This window comes from Gracilinanus agilis, chromosome 2, assembly GCF_016433145.1.
Source record: "Gracilinanus agilis isolate LMUSP501 chromosome 2, AgileGrace, whole genome shotgun sequence".
Taxonomy (NCBI): domain Eukaryota; kingdom Metazoa; phylum Chordata; class Mammalia; order Didelphimorphia; family Didelphidae; genus Gracilinanus; species Gracilinanus agilis.
In genome coordinates this window covers 84,106,325-84,117,890 of record NC_058131.1, presented here as the reverse complement: position 1 = coordinate 84,117,890, position 11,566 = coordinate 84,106,325, and the positions used below count along the sequence as shown (strand labels likewise).

The following is an 11,566-nucleotide window of genomic DNA, read 5'->3' as shown; positions in this document are numbered from 1 at the left end:
GCCCAGCCCGGCCCAGCCGGGCCCCTCGTCCCACCGCTGCGCCCGCTTGGCTGGCCGGCCGGCCGCCGCCATGTCCTCCTCGTCCTCGTCTCCTGGCGAGCCCTACGAGGAGCGAGAGTACGAGAGCCAGGCCAAGCGCCTCAAGACGGAGGAGGGCGAGATCGACTACTCGGCGGAGGAGGGCGAGAGCCGCCGGGAGTCAGCGTCCCGGGGCGGGGGCGAGGGAGGCGGCCGAAGCTACTCTCAGCCGGTAACAAAGCGCGGCTACCCCAACCCACCCATTTGGCTTTCCCTCCCTCCCCCGACCCCCAAAACTGAGTCCCTTACCCCCAAGCCCTCAGGGAGCTCCTCTCTGCAGCGGGCGGGAGCTCCGCCTTGAGCAAGGATGGGTGTCTATTTCCCTCAACCCCCCCACTGGCCCAGGCTTTCTGGCTTTGGGATATGGATTTCATTGCCTAAATTTATTTATTTTTTGTGCAACCCAGTTGGGGAATGGGTGAGATTGAGGGGGTGAAGCCTTTGTTAAGCCCCTCCAGATCTCTTTGGCTTAACAAAAAGGAAGACGCTTGACTCCCTAATACTCATTTACCCACGGGATTCATTTCCAGGGTGGGGGATGTTTGCATATTGTCAGCCTTGGCTGAGGTTGGAAAAAAAATGGTTTGCATTTTGTTTTTGTTATTGAGTGCCCGTTGGCCTAATTGCTTTGGTCTTTAGCTGAGGCCCGTATCTAAGTGGAAGATCTTGGGCTGGTACTCGCTCCTCCACTTTTGCTGAGAGGTTCTTATTTTCTTGCATGAAGAGCTAGCATCCCTTCCCTCAGTTTATTATTGCCTAGTAAAGCCGCCCACTGTTTGGGGTTTGTTAAAGATTTTAGAGAATAAGGCTAACAGTAATGACTGGTTCTGGTTTTTTTAAGTACATCCTTCAAGTGCAAGGAGACTCAAAGGCATTAGTTACTAGCATCCATTGCTACAGCTATTATTATTGCCAGGTAGAGCCGCCCACTGTTTGGGGTTTGTTAAAGGTTTTTGAGCCTAAGGATAAGCAGCAATAACTGGTGCTGGTGAAGGCTCGTTTTTTTTAAAGTGCGTCCTTACCTTAAAGTGAAAGGAGTCTCGGTCATCCGAGTTTGTTTGGCTAGTTCCAAATTTTTGCACCATCGAAGAAGCTGAGTTTGATTTGGTGGGCAATGATGAGGGGTTCCTATAGAAAGTGGCCTTTATGCTAGATTCCATTTTTTTCTCTTTGGCAAAAAGCAAATGTCAGTTATTAGAAGAATTAGAAAATGCTTTTGAGGCAAATTTTTGTTTATAACTTCATAGTATTTTGACAGATGTGTAAGAATGATATCTATTTAATAAAGGAACCAGCTCCACCTCATTATTTCATTGCCTTTTGCCATTTTTGTCTTACTATATTATTTACTTTGAAAACATTCAGCAGTTTAAAAAATTTTGTATCAGTTAGCCCTAGACTAACATGTCGGACACACAGCCATAAAGTTCCTTGTATGCTGTATTTACAATACGAAATTGAAAATCTTTTAAAATTATTAGGATTTTTGTTTGGAAAACATTTCAGTTGATAGACTAGACCACAACATCTCCTCCAGTTCTGTAGTTCACCAATAAGGTACATTAACATTTATCAGTTAAAGGCATTACTGATTTAACTATTATCCCGCCCCCACAAACCTTTCAGTGCCAGAAAAGATGGTTCTGTGCCCAGTTAAAACAAAACTTGTATTTTGTGCTGTAATTTTCCAAGTTAAATTCAAATATGAGTATAAGAAAGCACGAGAGGAAATTTATATTTGAAAATGTTTCAACTTAAAGACAACTCTTTTGTCTCTGTAGTGTTCTTTGTTTTCATAATCTTATAGTTAGTTATTTAAATATATTAGATTACCAGTGTGCCTTTTAGTAAAAGTTTTACTTAGATTATGCTGTAGCAGAATGGAATTTTTTTGGAGATGCCTTGGCAAAGAAGATAACTGAAGTGAACTTTTCTTGTAGTTAAAAAATTCTAGAAACTGCTAGAAAAGAAAGGGAATCTATTTTATTATTTTAAATAGCCACTCATCTCTGTATATAAAGTAGCAAAGGGTGAGTCTAAGTGTTAATTTAACTTTTTATTTTACTGACTGTATGTTTTTGATATATTTTTTTAAGGAGAGGGAAAACTGACTATTTTTGTGGGCAGGTAGACATTCTGTTTCTAAAGCAGTTGTGTCAACACCATATTCAATTAAACACATGAGAATTAATGTTTTTTCTTAGTACTATATTTACCCCCCAGAAATTTCTTATATTTTTCCAGATTATATGTGGAAACAATTTCAACAATCATTTTTTTGAAATCTGATCAATATTTTCTCTGTCCTTTCCCTCCCTCTTTCCTGAGAAGGCAGATAATATGATATAAGATGTACGTGTTTTATCATACAATACATATTTTCATGTTTATCATGTTGTGAAAAAAGACATATCACATTAGTGAAAAATTATTGAGAGAAATAAAGTGAAGTATGGCATGCTTCAGCTGCCATTCAAACTCATTCAGTTCTTCTAAGATGGTAGATTGCTTTTTTCATCATGAGACCCTTGGAGTTGTCTTGGATCCTTGTGTTGCTGGTAGATAGTTGTCATTCAGATTGATCATTGTACTTTATTGCTTTTATTGTGTACAGTGTTCTCCTGATTCTGCTCACTTCACTTTGCATGGCTTCATCTTAACAGGTTTTTTTGTTGATTGTCCTTTTTTATCATTTCTTATGGCACAGTAGTATTCCATTATAATCATATATCACAACTTGTTCAACCATTCCCTAATTGAAGGACATCCCTTCAGTGTCCAATTCTTTGTCACCACAAAAAAGTTGCTATAAACATTTTTATACAAGTAGACCCTTTCCCCCTATCTTGATCTTTAGGATATTCTCCCCAGATTTCAGAAAATATCAGAATGAAATTAAAGCTGGGGAGAGTATGCAATAAAAATCAATTACTACTATCTGAATTTCCTCTTGTTTTTTTTTTTTAAAGCTATTGCTTCATTGCCTAGATAGTTTCAGCTTAAAGGAAGTATGTGTGACACAAATATTCAGTATAAAGGAGAAATTTTTTTTGTAAGGCCTTTAAATATACATGAAAATGCCATTATTGTTAATTATAGTTTCCTTTGAATTTTACAAGTTTAAAAATTTAGAAAGTAGGGTAGGATTTTGTGTTTCTTAGTTCACTGATACTTATGAAACAAAAATACAATGCCCACTTGAGGAGAATTTAGTGGATTTTTATATTTTTATATATTTATGCAAAATGGTCCATTTAGTAAATATTAATGGTGAATTGATTATTGTGTATGGTGGGGAGGGTTTAAAGTATGGTTGTAATATGTAACATGTAAGGACAATTGTAGTATATGTGGGATTAATGATAGTTGCATGAGATATAAGGTATGTTTCAAATTTGTGATGTATCTTTTGGCATCTATTCTCAAGTGTCAAAGATTGCTGGATTGTTTACTTTCACTTGACTGCTATTGGCTATTGTTGCAAAAGTTTATGTTGAAGGAGTAGGATAGAGTTATAATCTTTGCTGCAAGATTCTGTTCTGGGGCAAAAAAAGCTTAAACCCAAATTTGATTTAAAATTTTTAAATTCAGATTTATAGTAAACTACTTAAGATAGAAATATGATTTTAATTCTTAACATCTTAAGGAAGTTTTACATTTACTTTGAATTTAGGAACTAGCCCCCAGTGTTGAGTCAAAGGAACATTTTGGCTTTCAAGGGAAGAAAACAGAGAGGAGAACGAGAAAGGGCACCATGTTGTCATAGTTTTTGTTTCCCAATGCCAGGGATTCAAATTGGGATCACAATGTGGTTTACTGATGGACCTTGGGAACCTCAGAAAAGGCTCAAAGGAAGGAAAACATAGCAGGTCTTCATGGGCCAGATATTGGGTGAGTGAAAGCCCTACTGGCTGTCCCCTTCTCTTCCCTTATATCTTGTGGGCATGAAGAGCATATCCGAAGCTGAAGGTAAAGTGAAAAAGATGGATGATGACTGACCATTTAGATGCTCACTGATCCCTGAATCCAGGGAGTTACAGACTGTTTCCCAAATTGTGATTGCAAAATAACTAGGAGAATGAATAACACTTGTACGAAAGCAGTCTCAGTAACAGCATGTTAATGCTTCACTGTAACAAATCACTTGAGCATCCTAAATGGGTTAACAGGGTTTCCTGGAAGAGATTTGAAGGTTTTTCACTTGGTATCAGAGAGAAGATTTAGAGAATAATTTTTCTCTTTCTCCAGTATCAGACAGTAAGCCAGAGAATCAACATAATTAATAGTTTTTTAGTGTTATCATAAGCTTAATGTAAAAACTTTTTTCTTTTTCAGTTATTTATATGCATGCAAGTATGTATACAAACATGCATGCATGCATATATATGTAAATGTGTAAACATATACTTAAAAGAGAACTGGCAAGATGTAGAGATTCATAATTTTCAAATATGGGGATACACTTCAAGGAGTACGTCACTGCTTTGGTGAAGAGTTTCTGGTACATTTGCATAGCCTAGGTTGACATAGACATTTACTGATTGCTGAGATAGTTGGCAAAGCACCCCAAAACAACTGGATGGGTGTGGAATAGAGATTTTAGTAGGATTCATTTTATTAGTCCAGATCTTACTGAAGAAGTACAAAGCCACAGCAACCCTTTAACTATATTCTGGGGGTCTGAGGAGTATTCTTTGTCAGCACAGCCTCATCTGGTTGGCAGTATTGGCAGCCTCAAGACTGAATTGGCACTATCTTCTATGGCTGAACTGCATTATTGACTGATGATAAAACAGATAAGAGATGATAGGTTATATAGTTTTGAAATTTAAGATACAGCCATTATTACAGATTGTTTAATGCTTTTTATGAAGAAAATAATAAATATTCATTAAATACCCTATTTTTTTCTTTTCTTTTTGGTTTTTGTACTATTTGATATCAAATATAAGACCTTGGCCAAGAAATTGAGGCTTTGTGTGAAGCCATCTATTTTGTCGTAGATCAGCTATACTGCTCTTTAAAAACAGCAGGCAGAATAAAATTTTGAGTGGCTTTTAAATCTCTACTAAGAATACTTCATTCAGTTTGATAAATATAAGATTAATAAAAAAGTATGGATTTGTTTTGCCTGATAATGCTTATAAATTATAAAGATTGTGTTTTTCTTTTATTTAAAGGTAGGAGGAAAGCTAGCAATAGGGTTACCTCTCCAAAAATAAGAAAAGAAAGAAAATGTCTTTGAAGCATTTAAAAAAATGTATATAGGAGAACCGAAGGAAATTCAGAAGAAATCAAATAAGTAGGATGGCTTTGAAATAACATGTTGAACCTACATACTTAAAAAAAAAAAAAAAGAAAAACTATGCTAAGATATTCCCATTTCCACATGCAAATCATCTTTTTCTGTTTTATTGGAATGTTCTTTTTTATATGGAAATGTTCTTTTTTTTCTGATATTCATTAAATTTAGAACACTTAAAGAAACAAGCAAATATACCCTTACTCTATCTAACTTTGTTCATAGGGACTAGAAAAAACAGTTTAAGGTGAAGTATTTCATAGAGAAAATGTCATTAATAGTGATGGACCAAATGATGATATAGCAGGGTTTTTCAAGTTTCTTTTTATACTTAGAAGAGACAAAGAATAGAATATACTCTCTTCTATATTATGGTAGCAATCATTCGTTAGATTGGAATTTGAGTTCATATTCCATATTGCTGTAGCTGGTTAGCCTTTAGCAGCTGAGTGGATTGAGGACAGAGACCAGAGGGTAAAAAGACTAATATTCATAATTGAGGTAGGCTTTGGGAGAGTGGAGTGTTGAAAAGGAAGAGTGAAGAAACTTGGGCCAAAACTGATCCTGGAACCTGTGGTCATGGGTAGCAAAGTTGGACAGAGTGCCAGGACTTGAGTTGGGAGAACCTGGGTTAACATGTGACCTTGGGCAATGCACTTAATCTTATTTGCCTAGCTCTTGCCTTTTTGTCTTAAGAGCTGTTACTAAGACAGAAAGTAAAGGTTTAAACTTCTCCTCCCCAAATTTGAGGTCTTTGTTATATTACCAGTGATTCTCTCCATTGCTATGTTATTACCACTATTCCCTCCACATTTTTTTTCTCCATAACTACTAAGCATTCTTCAAAAAACTTGGAAAGCAATTTGTATTTCATCCCATCCCTTAGAAAGCATTTATTTTATTTCCTGTCCTCTCCCCTATTTAACAAACATGTTTCTTTCTCACTCCCCTCCCCCAGGGGAGAAAAAGGGAAAACAAAACCTCTGTAACAAATAAATATGCATAGTCAAGCAAAACAAATTTGCACATTGAACATGTTAAAATTTTTATCTTATTCTTTACCTTGAATCCATTTCTTCTCTGTCAGGAAGTGGGTAACATGTTTCATTATTTCACTGAAGCATTCAAAAGACTTATTGCAAATTAGTCTTGCTTAGAAAACCTATTCCTTTTTGTGGATGATATTTTGCTGATTTTATCAAGTGCCAGAAAAGTAAAGTTTCCTTAGATCCATGATTGCCCAAAGTCCACATAGGAAAACAAATAGATGGAGTCCAGACCATGATATATGAAATTGTATGGGCAGCCCATTTGGATTAATTTGTTAGTGTACCTATCTCAAATAGGCATTGCAGATCAACAAAGAGTTAGACATAGAATTAAATATAAAAAAGATAGTGGGTTAGATTTATGTTGGGAATAAGGCAGTAATTTCAATGATCCTAATCTGCTTTCTAACATAGTAATAACCTTTTTCTTTTTTGTATGTGTTAGTGGTTTCCTTCTGTTTCAAGGGCCTCAGATATACTTCATTGTTAAAGGGAAATTTTTTTATTTTTCCAATTAACAATTTCCATTAATAATTTTTAACATTTGTATTTAAAAATTTTTGAATTCTAAATTCTCTTTCTTCCTCCCTTCTCTCTCCCTGAGAAGTCAAGCAGTTTGATGTAGATTATCATGTGCAGCTTGGTAATATATATTAGTCATGTAGTGAAAGAAAACAAACCAAAAAAAAATTTTAAGAGTATGCTTTGGTTCGCATTCAGACTCAATCAGTTTTTTTCTTTGGAAGTAGATGGCATTTTTCATCATAAGTTCTTTGGAATTGTCTTGGAATATTGTGTTGCTTAGAATAGCTAAGTCATTGACAGTTGATCATCATGCAGTATTGCTATTAATGTGTACAGTGTTCTGGTTCTGTTCAGTTTCTTCTGCTGCAGGTCATATAAATCCTCCCAGGAGTAACCCATTTTTCAAATATCAGTATTCTTTTGGTGATATTTTGTGGCTGTGAGTCTTGGAACATTCACAATATTTGAAAAATCAAAACTATTGGTGACCCAAAGGGCAATGGAGAGATGATGATAGGCATAAGTTATAATAATAATAGCTGATATTTACTTAGTGATTTAGGATTATATCACATTTGAGCCTCAGGATAATCCTGTGAATTAGGTACTATAGGTATTTTTATACCCATTTTGACAAATGAGGAATTGAAGCTCAGACTGGTTGACTTGCCTATCGATAGGCTCAGAGATATGAGATCCATGCCTTCCTGACTTCACATTGAACACACTATTTACTACACCATAGTGCTGTAGCATATTGCTAGGGACGTTGTGTGTTATGTGACATAAAAGATATATAGGGAGTATATCTAATAAGATTCCTAGATTTCCCTATGGAGGACACAGAAGAATTACACTGAATGACACAGTGTGTATGGATTTTAATAGGTACGGTAGGAGTAACTTCTCTTGAAGAAACAGTAGAGGAAGTTTTATACAGCAAGTGGTAAGCTTCTGGAATTTCATACTTAAATAAGATTGTTACAAGTGAAAAATACTCTCAAGTTGAGAGAAATTGAGGAAGAATAGATTCACTGTGTGTTATTAAAGGAAGATCTGATATTTGGAGCTGTTACCTCTGAAACTTCTCAAGCCGATATTAGAGAGGATAGCCATTCTGTCATACAAAAAGCATCCTTATTTATTAATGTCAGAAAAAACTGACTTAATGGATCATGGATCTAACTGAAAGAGGCATTTCTATTATTTAACTCTCAGCTCTAATTTTCCCAGCTTACATATATTGTCAACTTTCCCTTTTCTAGAAATCTAGTTTTAATGGAATAATCAGAGGCCCAGCTTATTCTATGAAACAAGAAGAGACATTTGATTGGTTCTGGAATCCATTTCTTTGTGAGAGGATTTATTTTGATCTAAAATTTTATTTCCTTTGCAATGTTAGAAGTTATAGGATTGGTGTCATTAAAATTTTTTTAATATTAAAGTATGACTTGGTCAAGTAATAGGATAAAATGGATTGATTTTCTAAAATTCTACCATCAGTTTATCATTTTCAATTTTATTTTCAGTCATGTTCAACTCTTTGTGACCCCATTTGGGATATCCTTGGCAGAGATACTGGAGTGGTTTGCCACTTCTTTCTCCAGCTCATTTTATAGTTGAGGAAACGAAGGTAAACAGGATTAAGTGACTTGCCTAGGATCACACAGCTAGTGTCTGAGGCCAGATTTGAACTTAGGACAATGAGTTTTCCTGACTTCAGGCCCAGTGCTCTATCCACTGTATCACTTAGCTGCCCCATTTTCAAATTATTTCAGAGTAAAACTTATTATTTATATTTAAAATGTAAACTGTAGGGTGAGTTCTATTTTTCCCTCTGTCCTTATTTTTAAAAATGATTTTATTCTTTTAAGGACAAATGATGATGATATGAACTTTGTTTTATCTGACTGTTTAAGAATATTGGATAACTAATTTGAATTGACTTCTCTGTTTAAGCAAATTAAGGAAAATTTGGGGACTTCTTATGTAACAGGTTAAACAAAATTGTTTATTAGTTTTTGTTGTCAATATGTGGAAAATATTTTTAAAAACATATAATAGTATTAGAAATAAACTTCAGACATTGTCAAACAACTTTCTCAAAAAAATTTAATTTTAGGGGGCAGCTGGGTGGCTCAGTGGATTGAGAGCCAGGCCCAGAGATGGGAGGTCCTGGATTTAAATTTGGCCTCAGACACTTCCTAGCCGTGTGACCCTGGGCAAATCACTTAACTCCCATTGCCTAGCCCTTACCACTCTTCTGCCTTGGAGCCAATACACAGTATTGACTTCAAGACAGAAGGTAAGGGTTTAAAATAAAAATCAATTTTCCCTCTCTATATGTGTATTTACACATATACAGGGGTGTTCATGTGTATTATAGGAATAGAAAAGGGAATGAAGAATAGAAAGAGGCAAATCTTTCATCTGCCTCTTTCTATTCTTCATTCCCTCTTTTCTATTCCTATATTATGTATGTGTAATATACAAAAGGGTGTGTATATATGTGTATATATATTTATATGAGTATGTGTATATATATATACATATATACTTATACATATGTTCTCACATGTATCTATGTTTATAATATATATGGATGGATGTATAATATACACATAGACAAATTTATCCTGTATGATTCTTGCCTATATTCTCCCATAAAAATCCTTCACATCATGTTGCAATCATTTCACATACATTTCCTGAATATATCTTTTATACTTCTTACCCATAACCCATTCTTGACAACATGTTACAGCGTTGTGCCAAAAAACGTAGCATGCTAAAGTTGGAGTCATGATGCGCTCCTTGCTTTGCCTCATGAAGCTCTGTATTTGTAAAATGTTTGGTCCTTTAAATTTGGTTACAAACATGTAGAATTCATTGTAATTATAGTGGAGTATCTTATTAATGTTTCTATGTATAAGTTCTCATTTATACATTCAGTTTCTACTTAGTATACTAAGGCTTAAATAAGTTGCAGTGAGAAAGGACAGGTATGATTTAAAGTTTTGTAACAAGTAACTTTACTTTTTTAATTATGGGAGCTATTAATCGTTGTAAATAGTTTTTAAAAATCCAAGAAGAAACTCTTGTCAGAATTATTATTTAGAAAGAACTTAGTTTCCTTGTATACTTTAACATTTTATAGAGTAGTAGCCTTGGCTGTTTTTTTTTTTTTAAGGATTTGAAGCATTTGCTTCTGTTAAAATTTGATGTAATTTAATTCTGGATCTTTCTATTCTCTTCATTTGGCAATAGACCCTATTGAATCTCTTAATTACATAGAGAATGAATTATACTAAATTGAATCTTGTTCAGTTGAAAGGTTAGTAGATCATGGGATTATAGATTTAGAATTGGAAGAGACTTGTTGTTCATTCCTGTTCAGATTTTCAGGATCCCATTTGTGGTTTTGTTGTCAAAGAAACTGGAGCAGTTTGCCATTTTCTTTTCCAGGTTGCTTTACAGATGAGAAAATTAAGGAAAACAGTTAAATGATTTGCCCAGGATTACACAGCTACTGAGTATCTAAATCTTAATTTGAACTCAGATCTTCCTGATTTCCCACCTGGTACTCTAGCCACTGTGCCAGCTAGATGCCCTGAAAGAGACTTTAGAGGTCCCCAAGTCCACCCCCAATCCAGTTTTATAGTGAGAAAATCGAAGTTCAGAGAGGTTCAGAATTATATGGCTTCAAGAATTATATGGCTTCTCATTACAGGAAGACCAAAAGAACCTAAAAATTGTTGTAGAAGAGACTTATACTTCAAATCAGAAAAGAATAAATAACTGACAGGGACTAGTTTACTGACTCCAGGAAGGATTTTCTATAGAAGAGAAATGATTTAAGGGATGTATAGTTCTTCCATATGCCTGGGAAGAAACCTAAGACAATATTCTGCATCTTCCCCAGACAAAGTTAGGGACCATCAAAAAAAGTATGTTTTTTTTTTCTTAAACACTAGTAGCTTTGGGGGGGGGGTAGAATACTCAATCAAAAAACATTTATTTAGTTTTCACCGTGTATCTAGTGTGTACTGAGTGTGGGGAGACAGCTTAGAACAAAACTCATAGGGAGCTTACACTTGAGTGGGGAAATAAGATAAGTGCAACAAATTCTAAGAAAAGGAAGAATATCGGGAATGTGCTATATTGGGTGAAAATGACCAAGTGCCATGGGTACTATATTTTCAGATATGTGTAGGCAAGTTGGAAGGTATATGGAAGAAAGGACCAGGATGGAGAAAGGACAGATATATACTACATGAGGACCAGTTGAAGGAACTTGGATATGATTAACTGGGAGAAGAGAAGACTTAGAGAGGACTTGTAGATTTCCTCAAAGTCTCTTGGGAGAAGAATTAAACTTGCTCTGCTTGTTCCTAGTGTAGAACTAGAAGCAGTGGTTGAAAGTTGTAAATGTCAATTATTCTTGCCTTAAGAAGAAAAAAGAAACAACTTTCTATAAAAGCTATCCAAAAAAAATAATGACTTATACAGGGAAGCATAGACTGGTTGAATTGTTTGGAGTGTTGTAGAAAGATTTTTTGAACAGGTATGGATTAGACTACTAGATGATCTCTTAGGTCTGTCTAGCTCTTAG

General features: G+C 35.2%; 1 protein-coding gene across 1 annotated transcript in view; it reads left to right on the top strand.

Annotated features, from left to right (window-relative positions):
* Positions 1–70: 70 nt before the first annotated feature.
* The window catches only part of HNRNPLL (heterogeneous nuclear ribonucleoprotein L like), a 57,467-nt gene continuing 45,971 nt past the window's right edge, over positions 71–11,566 (top strand). The window contains exon 1 of the mRNA XM_044663264.1: positions 71–250. Coding sequence (XP_044519199.1) covers positions 71–250 — 180 coding nt within the window. The remainder of the gene's footprint in view (positions 251–11,566) is intronic.